We start from the raw sequence: 18014 nt of genomic DNA, 5'->3' as shown, positions 1-18014 counted from the left end.
ATGGTCCAATAATAAGTTAAATAATAAGTTAAAATTGTAAGTATGGAGGGCTGGCCAAATTTTTTTTTTCATTTTAGTGTATTAAAGAACCCTTTAAGTGTAGGAGGAAGGAAAGGGGAGGAAACAAATATACTAACAGGTTTTTTTTTTTCCTCTTCTGAAAACAGAGTTTGAGCTCACAATTTCTTTAATTTTGTTTTTCCAACTAGCCAAGCATATATTGAGCAGTTATTGTGGACAGGACAGACATCCTGCTTATGATTGTTAAAGGATGATTAGTGCAGTCAGGCACTAACAGAAGCACCATTGGACTAGAAATTAGGAGAGCCTGGTTCTAGTCCAAGTTACTAACTTACTGGGTAATTTTGGACACACCTTCCCTCTCAAAGGCAGTTTCCTTATCTGTAAAATTATAGTACTACATGGCCTCTTCTAATTCTTGTTCTCTATGACTACAATTCTTCTTTAAAGAATCCTTTGAGGGAATAGTTTATGACCAAAGGAGAGAGGGCTTTATAAAATTCAAAATGGATAATTTTGATTGAATTAAATTAAAAAAGGTTTTGCACCAATAAAACCAATGCAACTAAGATTCAAAGGAATGAAGTAATTTTGGAAGCGATTTTTACAGCTAATGTTTCTGATCAAGGACTTATTTCTAAAATAGAGAACTGAGTCATTTATAAGAACACAAGTCACTCTCCAAATGATAAATGGTGAAAGAATATCAACAGGCAGTTTCCAGATGAAGAATTTAAAGCTATCTATAGTCACTAAATCACTATTCATTAGAGAAATACAAATTAAAATAACTCTAAGGTACCACCTCACACCTATCAGATTGGCTAACATGACAAAAAAGGAAAATGATCAATATTGGAGAGAATGTGGAAAAACTGGGACACTAATGAATTTTTTGTGGAGTTATAAACTGATCCAGCCTTTCCAGAGAGCAATTTGGAATTACACCCAAAGGTCAATAAAACGGTGCCCTAACCCTTTGATACAGCAATACTACTACAACTAAGTCTGTATCCCAAAGAGATCACAAAAAAGGGTAAAAAAAAAACCCAACATGTACAAAAATATTTATAGCAACTCTTCTTGTGGTGGCAAAGAATTCAAAATTGAGGGTATAGTCTTCAGTTGAGAATGGTTGAACAAATTGTGGTACATGATGGAATGTGCTTGAATACTATTATTCTGTAAGAAATCATGAGGGTCAGTACTTCAGAAAAGCCTAGAAAGACTTACATAAACTGATGCTGAATGAAGTGAGCAGAAGCAGAAGAACATTGTACACATTAACTGCAACATTGTATGATGATCAAATAGGATGGACTTGTTCATCTCAGTAGTAAATAATCAAAGACAATTTTAAAAGACATTACCATCCACATCCAAAGAAAGGAACTACTGAGTCTGAATACAGACCAAAGGATACTATTTGTACTTCATGTTTGATGTTTTTTTTCCCCTTTTTGTTCTGACATGATTAATATGGGACTGTGTTTAAATATGGAGAGGGGATGGGAAAGAAGGGAGAGAGAAAATATGAAACTTAGAACCTTACAAAAAATGGTTGTTGAAAATTGAAAAAAAAACACTTGAAATGGGTTGTCTTGAGGGATAGTAGGCTTTCTTTCATTGGAAGTCTTCAAGCAGAAATTAGATGCTTTTGGAGCATTTTGCAGTGAAGATTTTTTTCAGGTATAGGTTGGCCTGGATTTCGTGAGCTCCCTTCCAACTCTCAAATTATGAGTATAATTATTTGTTTCTAAAAATACTTTATGCTTCAGACTAAATATTGCCCTTGGAGAAATGATGGAAATTAGTCATTAACTCCTTTAAAAAGTTCCAATCAAGCAGGTACTTTTCCATGGTGGGCCTATCATTATAAAGTACATTTTCAATGTCCTACCACTTAACCAGTAGCCTTTCAGAAATCATGCCCATCTTTGAAGGGTCACCTCCATCTTCAAGACTTTTACTTGATTTTGGGGCAGCTGGGTGACTCAGTGGATAGATCACTGGCCCTGGAGTCAGGAGGACTTGAGTTCAAATTTGGCCTCAGACACTTAATAATTACCTAGCTGTGTGACCTTGGGCAAGTCACTTTAATCTTATTGCCTTGCAAAACAAAACCAAAAAAAAAAGTTCAGTGAGTCAAAGTGTGACATCCCTACCAAAAAAAATAAAAGACTTACCTGATCTCCCCAGCAAAAATAATATCTATAGGGCTTTCTTTAGAACTTTTATGTGGTACTTATTTGTGTGCATATCACTCATCTCTCTTATAAGATTAACAACATACTTTTACCTTTAATACAAGATCTTGCATATTTCAGTGAATTTGTTGATGAATGAGTTATTGTATGAATTTGCAGTGTTAGATGTGAGTACTGACTCGTGTCTATTATAACTTTAATGATATAATGAAGTGATAAAATTTTAATTGAAATTGAGAGGTTCAGCCACCAGGTCCAACAGACAGCCAAATTTACAAATTACCAAATATTGATTGACTGCTTTGTTTTACTTTGCATAAATGCTGCATAAATGATGGTGATATTTGTCCTTGGACCATGATGTTAGAAATGCCTTTCTTTCCATTCCCCAATTGACAAATGGTCAAAGGATATGTAAAGGCAATTTGCAGATGAGGAAATCAAAGCAAGCCATAGTCATATGAATAATTGCTCCAAATCATTACTTATTAGAGAATGCAAATTAAAGCATCTCTGACATACCACCTCACACCTCTCAGACTGGCCAATATGACCAGAAAGTATAATGATCAATGTTGGAAGGGATGCAGGAAATCTGGGACACTGCAGTGGCTGTGAACTCATCCAACCTTTCTGGAGAGCAATTTGGAATTATCCCCAAGGGTTCACAAAAATGAGCATACCCTTTGATCCAGCAATACCACTACTAGGTCTATACCCTGAAGAGATGATGAAAAAGGGTAAAAACATCACTTGTACAAAAATATTCATAGCAGCCCTGTTTGTGATGGCAAAGAATTGGAAATTAAGTGAATATCCTTCAATTAGGGAATGGCTTAACAAACTGTAGTATATGTATGCCATGGAACACTATTGTTCTATTAGAAACCATGAGGGATGGGAATTCAGGGAAGCCTATAAGGATTTGCATGAACTGATGCTGAGTGAGATGAGCAGAACCAGAAAAACATTGTACACCCTAACAGCAACATGGGGGTGATGATCAACCTTGATGGACTTGCTCATTCCATCAGTGCAATAACCAGGGACAATTTTGGGCTATCTGCAATGGAGAATACCATCTGTATCCAGAGAAAGAATTGTGGACTTTGAACAAAGACTATTACCATGAAATTAGAAGAAAAAACCTGTTATCTTATGTAATTTTGCTATCTCATACTTTATTTTTCTTCCTTAAGGATATGATTTCTCTCTTATCACATTCAACTGAGATCAGTGTATACCATGGAAACAATGTAAAGACTAACAGAATGCCTTCTGTGGGGGAGTGTGGAGAGGGAAACAAGAATGGGGGAAAATTGTAAAACTCAAAATAAATAAAATTTTTCTAAAATAAAAAAAAAGAAATATCTTTCTCTCAAACAAGTGATTGAATTTAAGGGAGGGGGTGCTGTTCTAAGTCACCAGCCTCACTTTCTCCTTCGGAGTCTTTTGGGTCCAGTGGCCAGATATAAATCTGGACAACTGGAGATGGCCCTGAACTTGAGGTAATCAGGGTTGAGTGAAATGGCTCAAAATCACACTGCTAGTGTCTGAGTTTAGATTTGAACTCTGGTCCTCTTATCTGTTCCTCTATCTACTGCTCCACCTAGCTGCCCTAATATCAAGTAAACAAATGCCTTTAGGCAAAAATCCAGATGAGTTTATCTATTTGTAACAGACTACTATGAATAATCACTTCTTATTTAAATTCCGATTGATGAATTTACACAATCTTCTCCTTTGCAGAGTCAAAGGTTACTGGAAAGCTTGAAGAAACTGGACTACATCAAAACTTCGGTATTAAATAAAATTTTTCCACTGTTTGTATGACACAAAAATCCATAAAGTACATTAAGCTTCAGTAACATTGGGTACTTTTTATCCCTATTTTGATGCATTTTAAAGAGATTCTAATACTTGTAAAGTCCATCCCATGCATGTAATAATCTATGATATAAATAAGCAGTTATATTGAAGTCTAGCAGTTATAACCATACAGTTAGGTGCTATTTTAAAATTCCTATTGTAGTGTAATTCTGTTTAAAGTTAATGGTTCAATGGTTTTTAAAATAAAATTGTTACATAGGAATTTATAAATAATATATCTACAGTTTAGAAAACATTTTTAAAATCTCCCTAAGTGAAAAACATTTTTTTCTATCAAAACTTTTTTTCCTTCTCTCTTTTATATTAAGGTTAGAAAGATAAAGTGAGCTCTTAGTTCCTAGTAGCTTTCCAAAAGTAGCAAAAGCTACATGGCAGGTGGTTTTTTTTAAGAGGCTTAATCCTGTTTTGACCTGTTTTGTTTTAGATTTTTTGTTTTTAGTTTTTTAAATTGTTTTTTAGTTTAATTTAGTGATTGAAAGCAGAAGCCCCCTACTACCTTATGAATGAGTGGGTGGAAACTTGAATGCATCTCTACCACTTTCACAATTCAGGACCTTTCAGTAAAAAAGTTCCAAGAGACTCTTGTTCTCATATCAGTCCCCACAGACTGGTGGGCTTCATAGGCTTTCCTCTCCTTTATGTTGAGATTTGTAGGGGCCATTTCCAAGATGTCTTTCATGATTTTTTTCCCCATGCAGCCTTTCTGAAATGCTTTCAGAACTGTAGTAGTTTCATATTTATAACTCCCTCTGCTTTATAGTGTTGTTATTTCCATATTTCAGGTCCATAAAGTATGGGAACCAATTTCTTGTGATGAGTCACCCTTCAGACTAGTCTCATGGACTTAAAATAGCTCATGATTTATAAGATGAGATGTTTCTAATTGTCTTAATGTAACTTTAACAAATTTTGTCTTTCTGAAATTGCTTCCTAGCTTTTATTGCCCTAGAGTAAAATATTGAGATTGAGATTAGTTTGTGAAAATTAAGAATACGTGAAAATTGCCTATAATATTTTATAAAGTTTAATATAGCAAAACCAAAAGCGAATTTTCCATTCATTAGATAATAATGAAAACTCAAACTTAGAAACTTTTGTTTCTCTATAAACAAAATGGGTTCTTCTTCAATCTGCTGTGTATAGATATATATATATATATATATATATATATATATATATAATATTCAGTCTTTAATTATATATAATTTTAATACATTGCTTGATAATGTTTGGATTTTAAGGTGGAAGATGAACTCACCTCTCCTGTGGTGGTATTCAAATTTTCCAAGGAACTTTCAAGTTTTGGTGAGTAGCTTAGAAAGGAAATTTGTGTGAGCAATTTAAAATAATTTTTAGTCATAATTTATGTGAAAATTCTATTATAATCTTCATAATGACAGTATCCCAAAAACTCTAAAGTTCTGCAGTTCTTTATTGACCCAGCTATAATTTACCTAGGCTGCTGCTGGGCATCAGCAGATACCCAGTCAATATTAGTAGTTTGGTAGATTTTAACTCTCAAAGCATTACACTGTAAGACTTCTCTCTGGAATTTCTTGAAAGAAAATGTTTCTTAAATTAATGTAATTATGAGAGCATCATTGATTTCCTGGGTGCCTTTAAGAAAATACATATGACATGACATAATGGAAAGAGCCACTACCTTTGTAGTCCTAAATTCAAATCACAGTACTCTGACATTTTTTTTGTTTTAAATTTTATTTATACCTTTTAAAAAGTAATTTTTCAACATAATATTCCCCACACCTGTAGTACACTTCCTTTTGAAAAAGAAAAAGAAACAAAACCAATGGAAACGGTGATATCCATCATTATATTTGAAGTTGGGCATTGGGAGATACTCCTACTTAACTGTGAGAGAGGAAGGTCTTTTATCATATGTCCTGGAATTAAACTTGGTCATTGCATTTTTAACCTTAATTCACTTGCCTTATTTGCATTATTAAAGTCATTATATATACTGCCCTCTTGGTTCTGCTTTTTTCCTTCTTTAACAGTTCATACAGATCTTCTTTTCTTTCTCTGAATACTATTTTATTGTTTCTTATGGTTAGAACACTGACTTTGGAATAACAAGAATTGAAATCCTACTATGTGATCCTATCAAATCAATTAATCTTTGCTTCAATTTTCTCACCTGTAAAAGGACTTTTCCTTCCTTCCTCTCTATTTCATTATTCCTTTATATTCATTATTCAGCCATTCCCTAGTCAGTGGGTACCCACTGTTTTTACTTTCTATTACCACAAAAAAAACTCTGTGACTTTACTTCATGTTCTTGGTTTGAATCAAGTGATCCCTGAACCTCAGGAATGATCCTTACTGCAACCTCACAGGGGCCATGCAATGATCAGGTGAAGTGCCCTATGTCTGTGAAGCACATTGTAAATGCAACTGCCAGGACTGTCCTTATTGGTTCTGATTATTGTAACTGATATAAAAATATATGGAAAGTTTAGTTGTGAAAATTTACTGTGATTGTGGTGTCCGACAATACTCTGAACTCAGCTTCATATTTTTGGTTTGCTGGAAACATTTTGAGGTTCCTGGGAGTGACTGTTTTTTCTGTGCTTCAGGATCAGATAAAGCAGGGCATGGGACAGGCGTGTCCACTGTACAGCTCTCCACAACAAGCCAGGAGAGAGACATCTGTGATACACTGAACCAGTGGGTAAGAGAAGGAAGGAAGCATTCAACATGGGCAGAGCCCTGTGCTGAGTGCTGGGAGGGCCATTGTTGGCTTTTCTTATCAGTGCCTGTGTCATTGGCAGCTTGAGGCAGCTAATGGTTCAGTGTAGAGAGTGCTGGACCTGGAGTCAGGAGACCCAAGTTCTAGCCTCAGAGACTTCATAGCAGTGTGACACTGGGCAAGTCACTTAACCTCCATATCTTTCTCTGTAAAATGGGGATAAGAATAGCTCCATCTCCTGGAATTGTGGGGAGGGACCAATGAGATGATATCTGTAGATAGCATCAGCACAGCACAGGCCAGTATACAGGAAGCCCTCTAGATGTGCTCCTTCCTTACTGCAGAGATTCTGGAGCACTCTCCTTGGTCACATGTGTTCTACTCAGATCACTTCTCCATTTCCTATCTCAGTTTTCCTGTGTATCAGTCAAGATCTACCTTATCAGGTTATAATGGTAATAATGCCATCTGTTTTTTTAAAGAAAAGATAAGTTCAGCAGTTCCTCAATAATTAGATGAGAATGATGGTACTAACAATAACAATAACAATACCTAACAACAAGCTTGTGTGTCTGTTTGGCTGTGGGAATCAAACTTCTTAGGCATAATTCTCGAGGGGCTTGATTCTGATTACCAATAGAAAATTATTTCACAACTAGCCCTCCCCATCTCAGGATTTATTGACCTACTATGTGCACTATGGGGGATTGGAGGGCTCCTTCTCTGGGATGAGCCAGGAGGAAAAGAACTTGAGGGTCCAGTGACCCCTTTCTGCTCAGCCCCTTGGCTTCCTTTTTCCCATCAGCTTGGTGAGCAGCTGGCACAGCTGGTTCCTGCTAGTGGAGTTGATGTCGTGGAACTGGAAGATGAAGGCACATGTGTACGGTTCAGTCCACTCATGACATCAGCAGGTAACTGCTTTCCCTGAATTCTGCTTCTATAGGGGCTTTTCTCTTGATGGAAGAAATAATAAAATTTCTTGGTGAATTTATAGGCTGTCAGAGGTTGATAAACATTCCCTTGCTCTGTACAAGTAAGACGTTTCTTTCCCCCCCTCTTTTCTCCTTTGCTTCTCAGCCTTCTTGAGTAAGGCCTTTCTTAAAAAATTTAATATTTATTTATTCTCCTTTTGTACAAATAATGTTTTTTATACATTAATAAAATGTTCTTGTTTAAGAGTAAGCAAAATACCCCCTCCCCCCAAAAAATACAGACTCGCTTGAGCGATAAAGGGAAGAGAAAAAAAATTGAAATTAAAAAAAATAATAGTAATAATTGTAGGTATGGCCAGGTGTCACAGTGGACAGAGCACCAGCCCTGGCGCCAGGAACACCTGAGCCCATATCTAGGCCTGTACACCCAACAATCACCCAGCTGTGTGACATGCAGGCCACCCCAACTCCAATGCCCTGCAAAAACCAAAAAAAGAAAAAGAAAAAAAGATCCAAAATAAAATAATAAAATAAAATAGTAAAATAGTAGTAGGGCTGGCTGGGTGGCGGATAGAACACTGGCCCTTGAGCCAGGAGTACCGGGGTCCGAATCCAGCTTCAGACACCCAACAATCACCCTGATATGCAGCTCCAGGCAGGCCACCCAACCCCATTTGCCCTGTACCCCCCAAAAAAATAATAATATTAAAAAATGTGCTTCAGGCTGTGTTCCAACACCACCAACTCTGTCATGGGTGGATCACAATATTTATGATAAGTTCATCACAAAAGTTACTTCCATATTTTGCCAACTTTGCCATTGCTGATCGCAGCTCCCTCCTTTCGTATTTCTCCACTACCATGTGCTATATTTTCTCTCTCCTTTCACTCTGACTCTGCTGTAGGGTCACTGAGTGGTGCAGCATACCTGGCCCTAGGGCTAAGAGGCCTCAAGCCCCGCTACCACCCCTTAGGCCTAGCATCCACCCTCAGCCCCTTGCAAGAAGTAAAAAGGAAAATGTGTTATATCTGACCACTCTCCTCCCATCGCCCATCCTCTCCTCCATCACTCACATCCCCCCCTTCCTCCTGCCCCCCCTCCTTCTTACTCCAGATGCCTATACCCCATTGTGTATATATGCTGTTTCCTCTCCTAGCCACCTCTGATGAGAGCAAAGATTCCCTCATTCCCCCTTGCCTTCCCCCCTTCCATATCATTGCAATAGCTCATTGTAATAAAGAAAAATCTTATATGAGATATCTTGGCCTATTCACCCTCTCCTTTTTCTTTCTCCCATTACGTTTCCTTTTTTTCTATTGATTCCCTTTTGACACCATATTTTATCTTAAAATTCAGCTTTCTCCTGTGCTTCATCTATAAAATCTCCTACCTGCTCTGTTAATTGAGAATGTTCATATGAGTATTATCAGTGTCATTTTTTATGCAGGAATACATGGAGTTCATCATCATTAAGTCCCACATATTTTCCCCCTCTCCTCCAATCTCCATGCTTCACCTGAGTGCTATATCTGAAGATCAAACCTTCTGTTCAGCTCTGGCCATTCCAACAGGAACATTTGAAATTCCCCTGGTTCATTGAAGTCCATCTTTTTCCCTGGACGAGGACATATCTTTCCTAAATCTGTTTTCCATATCAGTTGTTTTTTCAATGAGATGTTTCACATTTTCTTGTAATTTTTCATTCTTTTGGTTTTGAAGTATTGATTCCTGATTTCTCGTAAATTCACAATCACCCTGAGTTCTGTTCTTTGTCTGAAGGATTTGTTCTCCTCAGAGTTTTCTTATCTCTTTCTCCATCTGGCCAGTTCTGCTTTTTAAAGCATTCTTCTCCTCAATAACTTTTTAAACTGTTTTATCCATTTGACCTAAGCTCGTTTTTAGCATGCTATTTTCTTCAGCATTTTTTTGGATTTCCTTGACTAAGCTGCTGACTTCATTTTCATATTTTTCCTGCATCTCTCATTTCTTTCCCAGTTTTTCTTCTAACTCCCTCATTTGATTTTCAAAGTCTTTTTTTGAGCTCTGTCATAGCCTGAGCCCAATTTCTGTTTTTCTTGGAGTCTTTAGATGCAGGAGCTTGTGCTTCCTCATCTTCAGATTGAGTATTTTGATCCTTCTTGTGCTCACATGCAAAGTATTTCTCAATGGTGTTCCTCTTTTTTCTCTGCTTGCTCATTTTCCCAGCCTTAGTCTCTTTTTGGGGTGTTTCCTGAGCTTTTGGGACACTCCCACAAGGATTTCAATGTGTGAGGTTCTGTCCTCCTTCCTGGTCTGTGAATGACCATATGTGCCTCCCTCTGCCACAGGGCTGAGGTGGAGGAGGCCTGTTGTTCTATGGGGGGGCCTAGACTGTGATCAGATTCTGAATGTGGTCAGAACCCCAGAGTCCTGTTCCAGGGACAGAGGACAGAGCTCTGCAGTCTCTCTTCACTCCTCTCCCTAGGTTCAATGGGCTCATGCCCTGGGGGCTCCTGCTTAACCTGCTCTGCCTGCTTCTGGTTCCTGGATCTGGACTGCCTTGGCTATGTGTGCCATGGGGGCTGGGCTTCACAGTGTTTGCTCAGGCGGAGGTTCCCCCCCTGCTGTTCCCCCAAGTTGTGCCCAGTGTTCCCAGGGGCGTAGGTCAGGAAACTCTCCCTGAGCCATGGCTCCCAGTGCCCTGGGGCTGCCTCCAGGAGGCTGAAGTTCTGTCCCTGCGGTGGGCCACCCCTCCAACCCCAGGGAGCAAAGCCTTTCTGCTCTTTTCCAGGTTACCTTGAGTAGGAGAATTGCCTCACTGGGTCCCTTTTGTGGGTTCTGTCTCTTGAAAATTTAGAGTCCTTAGTTTAGAAGTTTTATGAGAGCACCTAAGAGAGGATCCTCTCTTGTCGCCATCTTGGCTCCACCCCTCGAGTAAGGCCTTTTCTTAAAGTGAGTGCTCTGCTCAGAGTAGCTACTTAATTAATATTTGATGGATTGAACTGGTGGAATTTTCTTCAATTTGTTTTGAATGGATCTGCCTTCTTGATTCATTTCTTCATATTTTGAGGACAACATTCATGTGGATTTAGATGTTTAGATGACCTAAAAAGTTTTTTTAGTTTTTTTTTTTATTAAAGATATTATTTGAGGGTGTCTAGGTGGCGTAGTGGATAAAGCACTGGCCCTGGAGTCAGGAGTACCTGGGTTCAAATCCGGTGTCAGACAATGATTACCTAGCTGTGTGGCCTTGGGCAAGCCACTTAACCCCATTGACTTGCAAAAACCTAAAAAAAAAAAATATTATTTGAGTTTTGCAATTTTCCCCCCAATCTTACTCCCTCCCACCGAAAGTAATCTGTCAGTCTTTACATTGTTTCCATGTTGTACATTGATCCAAATTGAGTGTGATGAGAGAGAAATCGTATCCTTTAAGGAAGAGACAAAAAAGTCTTAAGAGATAACAAGATCAGACAGTAAGACATCTGTTGGGTTTTTTTTTTTTTCTAAATTAAAGGGAATAGTCCTTGAACTTTCAAACTCCACAGCTCCTTATCTGGATACAGATGGCACTCTCCTTTGCAGACAGTCCAAAATTGTCCCCGATTGTTGCCCTGATGGAATGATCGAGTCCTTCAAGGTTGATCATCTCCCCCACATTGCTGTTAGGGTGTACAGTGTTTTTCTGGTTCTGCTCATCTCACTCAGCATCAGTTCATGCAATTCCCGACCCTCCTGGTTTCTAATAGAACAGTGTTCTATGACATACACATACTACAGTTTGCTAAGCCATACCCCAATTGAAGGACATTTACTTGATTTCCAATTCTTTGCCACCACAAACAGGGCTGCTATGAATATTTTTGTACAAGTGATGTTTTTACCCTTTTTCATCATCTCTTCAGGGTATAGACCCAGTAGTGGTATTGCTGGGTCAAAGGGCTTGCTCATTTTTGTTGCCTTTTGGGTGTAGTTCCAAATTTCTCTCCAGAAAGGCTGGATGAGTTCACAGCTCCACCAACAGTGTAATAGTGTCCCAGATTTCCCACAACCCTTCCAGCAATGATCATTGTCCTTTCTGGTCATATTGGCCAGTCTGAGAGGTGTGAGGTGGTGGTACCTTAGAGATGCTTTAATTTGCATTTCTGTAATAATTAGTGATTTAGAGCAGTTTTCCATATGACTATGTATTGCTTTGATTTCCTCATTTGTAAATTGCCAATTGGGGAATGGCTTGTCTTTTTTTAAAAAATTTGACTCAGTTTTCTGTGTATTTTAGAGATGAGTCCTTTGTCAGAAACACTTGTCATAAAAATTGTTTACCAATTTATTAAATTCCTTTTGATTTTGATTACAATGGTTTTGTTTGTGCAAAAACTTTTTAATTTAATGTAATCAAAATTATCTAGTTTGTTTTTAGTGATGTTCTCCATCGCTTCCTTGGTCATAAATTGCTTCCCTTTCCAATAGATCTGACAGGTAAAGAACTCCTTCATCTTCTAGTTTGCTTATAATATTGTTTTTTATGCCTAGATCCTGTATCCATTTTGATCTTCTCTTAGTATAGGGTGTGAGGTGTTGGTCTCAAATAAGTTTCTTCCATACTAACTTCCAATTTTCTGTTGGGGGCATTTCTGATGGCGAAAGTGGAATGTTGTCCCCCTGTATTTTGATCTATTTCTATTGCTGTGACATTTTTTTGCACAGATTTCTTTTTTTTTAAGATTTTGAGTTTTGAGTTTTACAATTTTTCTCCTAATCTTCCCCCCCCCCCACGGAAAGCAATCTGTCAGTCTTTATTTTGTTTCCATGTTGTACACTGATACAAATTGAGTGTGATGAGAGAGAAATCACATCCTTAAGGAAGAAACAAAAAGTATAAGAGATAACAAGATCAGACAATAACTGTGACATTCCTGTAGATAAACTGATGGGCCTTTTTTCAGTTCTAGGAACTCAAGCAGATGATGTCGATCAGCTGGTGGTGTGCTTAAAAACACAGATTCCAATTCTGACCTGTACAATACAACTCCGAGAAGAGTTCAAGGAAGAAGTGGGAAGAACAGCAGGCCTTTCCCACATTGAGGACTTTGGCTGGCCTGGGCTGGGTGTAGTCAGGTACAGGCTGAGCTCTCCATTAGCTGATGTTTGATTTGTAGCCCAGAAACCTAAATTGAAAGATGACTCACCTTTGACTGTATTTGCTGGAGACTACTCTGATCTATTTAACCAATCAGCAGGGATTTCTTAAGCACCTTCTTCATGTGAGACCTGGGCTGCGTGCTGGGGATAGAAATACAAATAATGAAATAATTCTTACGCTTAAAGAGTTTACATTCTGACTTTTTTTTATACTGTACTATAGTTAAATTATCTGGCATCAGGAAAGCTACAATTTCCTAAGATTGCATAGATTTATAAAACTGCTTCTTTTTTTCAACATTCCCCAAAATGCTTAGGTTTTGTGAATTCATGAAATGATTTTTCCATCTCTGTTTTCTGGCTTCATTTCTGTGTTAAGTAGCTCCATATTTTATGACATTGTGATATATAAAGATATGTAGGTTGTGTTATTATTTTGATTTTGTAGGTATGAACACATAATTGAAGAGAAGATCAATGAGAAATCAGAAGCAGAAGTAGAGAAAATCAATACTGAAATCCTGAAAAAATTAAATGAACTGGAATCTGACCTTTCATTTTCACTGGGTAAATCCTATTTTTTAAGTCAACAATTCTGACTATTAAAGCCATGAACTGATAGGGACAATGCCAGGAGAAATTTTGGTTTGCTTCTAGGCGAAAGAATAGCTCCTTTCATTTCCCTTCCCTGCATTTAGCTTGTGGTGGGCTTTCCTTCTCCCAGATGAAAGCCACTCCTGAATGCTCCAGATAATACTAATCACACGTGCAAAAGTTCATTCCCAAACCTTGCCCCGTTTTAACCTCTTGTTTGTGAAGTAGCAGAGAAAGGTATCAATTGTAGATATGGGGGGAATACAGGAAAAAGCAGAGCTAAAATTTGATAATGATGAGGAACTAAGGAATTTTGGTTTATTTATTCCTCTGCAGGCCCTGAGTTTGGAAGACAGAAGAACTGTATTTATATTGGTATGGCAACTGAAGACCTTGATATTTCTGAACTAGTAGAAACCATTGCAGCTACAGGTCGAGAAATAGAAGAAAATTCAAGGGTTCGTAAGATAAAGCAGATCACTCCCCCTACTCCCCCCTCCCCCTTGGAGCAACAGGAAGAAAGGGAAGAGGATTGTGCCCTGTTAGACCAAATGGCTTTAAAGCCATAAGAAAAGAAACTGCCTCCTTAAGCTATTCTCAGAAATATATAACAGATCTTCCAGCAACCAAGTGTTCCAGCTTCTCTAAAGGGTATTGTGGAGACAGATTAGATGGTCTGAGGTACATTCTCCAAACCAACAGTTGAGTCATAGAAATATTCAAGAGCAGAAAAAAGGAAGTAGAGCAGGATAGCCAATATTTTTCAACTTATTTAAGTGTTAAGAGTAAAATTTTAGATGTAAGCCTGATCTTCTCTCCTCTGCCTAATATCTAGTAAATATGTCAAATGGTAGGAGCTTAGGTTTTTATGACATCTTTTTTCCAGTATGGTTTTAGTTAAAGCAAAATTAGTTCTTCATTGAATAACTTTTTAAAAAATTCTCATTACTCTGCTGATAGCTATATTCAATCAATGCCTTTTCTGATTTTAATTAGCTACTGGAAAACATGACTGAAGTTGTTCGGAAAGGAATCCAGGAAGCACAGGTTCAGTTACAGAAAGCAAATGAGGAACGCCTTTTGGAAGAGGTGAGCCCACAGTTTGAATTCCCCACTTTAGCCTTAAAATTGCCAAACTAACCTTGAGGTCTTCTTGGTTGTATCTCACAGGGAGTGTTACGGCAGATCCCTGTTGTTGGATCAGTACTGAATTGGTTTTCTCCAGTTCAAGCTTCACAAAAGGGAAGAACTTTTAACTTAACAGCAGGTAGGATTAAATTACTTCTGACAAAATCTGTTACATTGAGAGATTTAGCCAAATGCTCTTGTCTCCCAAAGCTCATTATAATTAGGAAAATACTTTATGTGTACCATTCTCTATTATTGTACAGGTATATGCTAAGCCCCCTTTATAAGGTTACTCTAATGTCTAATGAATATTAAAAGAATTGGAAAACAAAATTTCCTCTGAAAAACAGAGCAGGCATAATTATATTTCCTTAAATGAAAAAGGTTAGGTTGTTCTTCATGAGTATATTTTAGGAGAAAATTATTGTAGTAATCCTGAATTACTTGTTTTCTAACTTGGAAAACTTGCAGAAAAGCCATTAAATTGAATTTAGGTAGGTTGACCTGATCAAAAAATGTTTTTTGGAGTTTTAATTTTGGAAATGTGAACTACTTATTTGCCTCCAAGAAGTAGTGACTGTGTTTGTGGTCCATTAATAGAAAGTTTATCCCTCGGTAGAGAAACAGAAATCTAGTGATTTCTCATTAAATAATTCTTCTCTTATAGTCTAGTCCTCTGAAGGTGGTTAGAGCAATATCTGGAATCTCAGGTGCCCGCAATCATGTTGATTTTTGTGGTTGAGTTTAAAAAAATAGATCACAAAAAGGCTAAGAATTAACTGGGCAAGTTCTAAAAGCACTGCCTGCCAAGCTGTCAGATTGAAGAGCTGAGTTATTAAACTGTTTGCTGAAGCTTTTCTCAGGGTCAGAGTAGACCCAAGCCTTTGCCAGGAACTTGTGATCTGCCTTTTCCTTCCCACTCAGCTCTGCTGTTTTTCACTGGACAGGTTCTTTGGAATCCACAGAACTTACATATGCTTCTAAGGTACAAGGTACAGGAGCCACTCCACCTCCAACGCCCTTAGCCAGTCGAACCAAACAAAGACTTCCAGGTATGTCTCCTCTTTATTTGAAGTGATCAAAGGAAAACCTATATTTTTCACTAATTAAGACTATTTTAATTAACTTCAGTTTTTGTTCCATGTTACTACTAATACTTTCATGTTTGAGATTCTTCCTCATAACCTTGCCTTCAGTACCTTTGCAGGGATTCCAGCTTAACTACACTTTCTACTAAACAAAGCAATTTTTAACTCTTTGTTTACTTTTTAAGTGAAAACTATTCTTAATAAATTATATTTATCTTTTAATTGTATGTTTATTCAAATTTACTCCAGGTCAAAAACTTTTTAAAAGATCTTTAAGAGGCTCAGATGCCTTTAGTGAGACAAGCTCAGTGAGTCATATTGAAGATTTAGAAAAGATGGAACATCAGGCCTCAGCTCATTCTGGTGGGGAAGAACAGAGGACTCCCAAACTAAACAGCATCGAGCAGCAGATGGGGGCTTCTGTCTCACGGGCAACAAACCAAATTGAGGCAATTCCAAGGGATGGATCTCAGCACCTGGACAATGACTGCACTCAAGTAGAAGAACAAGAAAGCTTAAGATAAGACTGTATTCCCTATGTGCTAGGGATGGTAAGGATATATATATAAAATGTGAATGGTGCCACATTAGGACAGTAAGAACTACTGCAATTCATAATTAACTGGGATTCTTGCACAAAATTGTGGCTGAAAACTGGGCTTCCCCAGTGCATAGTCAATTCATTTGTTTATAGGCCAGTTTGTGGCTGTTACTTCAACCCTACACATCTTTAGCAACACTAAGAAGTTAAAAAAAGAATTTTTTTTAAGTTGCTTTAAATACTTGATATTTATTTACAAACAACAGTTACAACTTCAAGTGTGTCACTTGAAATAATTGCCCTGATCCTTTGAATACAAGCTTAAGTGATAGGGTTGTATATGGTTGCTTCTTGATAAACATTTCTCTTTTGCAACTACTCCAGGCTGCTGCTCATTGCATTTCTATCCTCCAGGCAAAGGTAGCACATCATTTGATAGAAACTCACTTGACTGCCTGGTTAGTTGTTGGTTTTGTTCTATGGAATTGTAGCATAAATATACCAAATTGGTCTTGTGACCTGTCTTTTGTTTGAAGGAGAATGGGTTTAAATGCACTTGTAAATATGAATGCCTGAGCCCCACTTGTCATGCCCCACTGCTGTGTGTCCTGGAGACTTAAGTAAGGACTGTGTCTACTCTACCAAGCTGTGCTCCAACAAAAGTGTCAAGTACCTTAGAATGGGCAGCACTTCAGTCTGAGACTTTTTTCCTGCCATAAATCCATTTTCTCCCCTATGCACTATTTGTAAACAGATTATTAAATGTATAAAGCAACTATAACTGAAGTCTCTTTCCCATGTATATTTTTACAGGTGGAAGTTATAAATTAACAAACTGAAACACAGATTGTGCTAGTTTTTATTTTCCTTTGATTAACTTTTATGAAACCAAATCTTATGCACTGTAGCATACAGCCTATAATTTTAATTTAAGCATCACTCCGTCCTGTACCAGAAGTTGACTCAGAGGCTTTTTTCATTTACATTTCCTTGTTGAACCCAATTCATCAATAAAAGACAAAAACTTTTCTAAAAATTAAAAAGGTACAGAAGTGTGATCTTCCCCAGATGAGAACTCTTTGAGTTTAAATGGAAACAACCTACTCACCCTAACTTCTTTAACCTGCTGAGTATTTCATTTACATATTTGGCAACCCTTCTGCCTTTTTGCCTACAGGAGTCATCAGGCAACAGACTATTCTTAGGTGTACCTTTTCTTATGTTTCACATTAGGCTTGTTTCATTTTAGTTTTGGGAACCTTAGCTAAACCATATTAAACCTATAATTATTTTCTGATTTAATGTGATTCTTGGCTTTTGGCACTTGTCTTAAAAGTACATTTTTCACTTGAACAAATGATTAAAAGGCAAATGGTCTTCCTTATCAGTTTATTTGGTGCAATGAAGTATATTAACTCATGAGAATTGGGGTATGAAATTATCTATAAATAAATTAATTTTTAATGTTTTTATATTTGGAATTGTTAAAAATGGTTTGTTTTTGCTGAAATAGAACTTCATCCTTTAGATACTATTTGAATGTTGGATTCAATAAAGGTTCTTGAAATTGTTACATATGAGTTCAGTTAATATACAATAAATCTTACTATTAAGTAAATGAGCATGATGAGTACTTATATTCTAGCCTTTAAGTCTCAATCTAACTGGCAGAAGTTGGTGATGGCTCCTGCTGACATGCACAAGGAAATGTGTAACTTTGTTCTGGAAAACCTAACTTAATACTTAAGTCATTTTGATACCAATTCTTTCCTAACCTTTTG

General features: G+C 37.4%; 1 protein-coding gene across 4 annotated transcripts in view; it reads left to right on the top strand.

Moving 5' to 3' along the window:
* Nucleotides 1–17839, top strand: part of PDXDC1 (pyridoxal dependent decarboxylase domain containing 1) — a 63369-nt gene extending 45530 nt beyond the window's left edge. For 2 of the 4 annotated variants that reach the window (XM_074196469.1, XM_074196468.1), the window contains 11 exons: nucleotides 3978–4028; nucleotides 5360–5423; nucleotides 6716–6810; nucleotides 7634–7739; nucleotides 12687–12858; nucleotides 13331–13449; nucleotides 13813–13934; nucleotides 14473–14565; nucleotides 14647–14743; nucleotides 15552–15656; nucleotides 15942–17838. In XM_074196469.1, the coding sequence (XP_074052570.1) occupies nucleotides 3978–4028; nucleotides 5360–5423; nucleotides 6716–6810; nucleotides 7634–7739; nucleotides 12687–12858; nucleotides 13331–13449; nucleotides 13813–13934; nucleotides 14473–14565; nucleotides 14647–14743; nucleotides 15552–15656; nucleotides 15942–16216 (1299 nt within the window). In that variant the 3' untranslated portion in view covers nucleotides 16217–17838. Of the gene's footprint in view, nucleotides 1–3977; nucleotides 4029–5359; nucleotides 5424–6715; nucleotides 6811–7633; nucleotides 7740–12686; nucleotides 12859–13330; nucleotides 13450–13812; nucleotides 13935–14472; nucleotides 14566–14646; nucleotides 14744–15551; nucleotides 15657–15941 lie in introns of all 4 variants that reach the window. The other 2 variants (XM_074196470.1, XM_074196467.1) reach the window with 2 other exon arrangements.
* Nucleotides 17840–18014: the final 175 nt, after the last annotated feature.

The sequence above is a fragment of the Macrotis lagotis genome, chromosome 8 (genome assembly GCF_037893015.1).
Source record: "Macrotis lagotis isolate mMagLag1 chromosome 8, bilby.v1.9.chrom.fasta, whole genome shotgun sequence".
NCBI lineage: Eukaryota > Metazoa > Chordata > Mammalia > Peramelemorphia > Peramelidae > Macrotis > Macrotis lagotis.
This window is presented reverse-complemented; position numbering and strand designations above follow the sequence as displayed.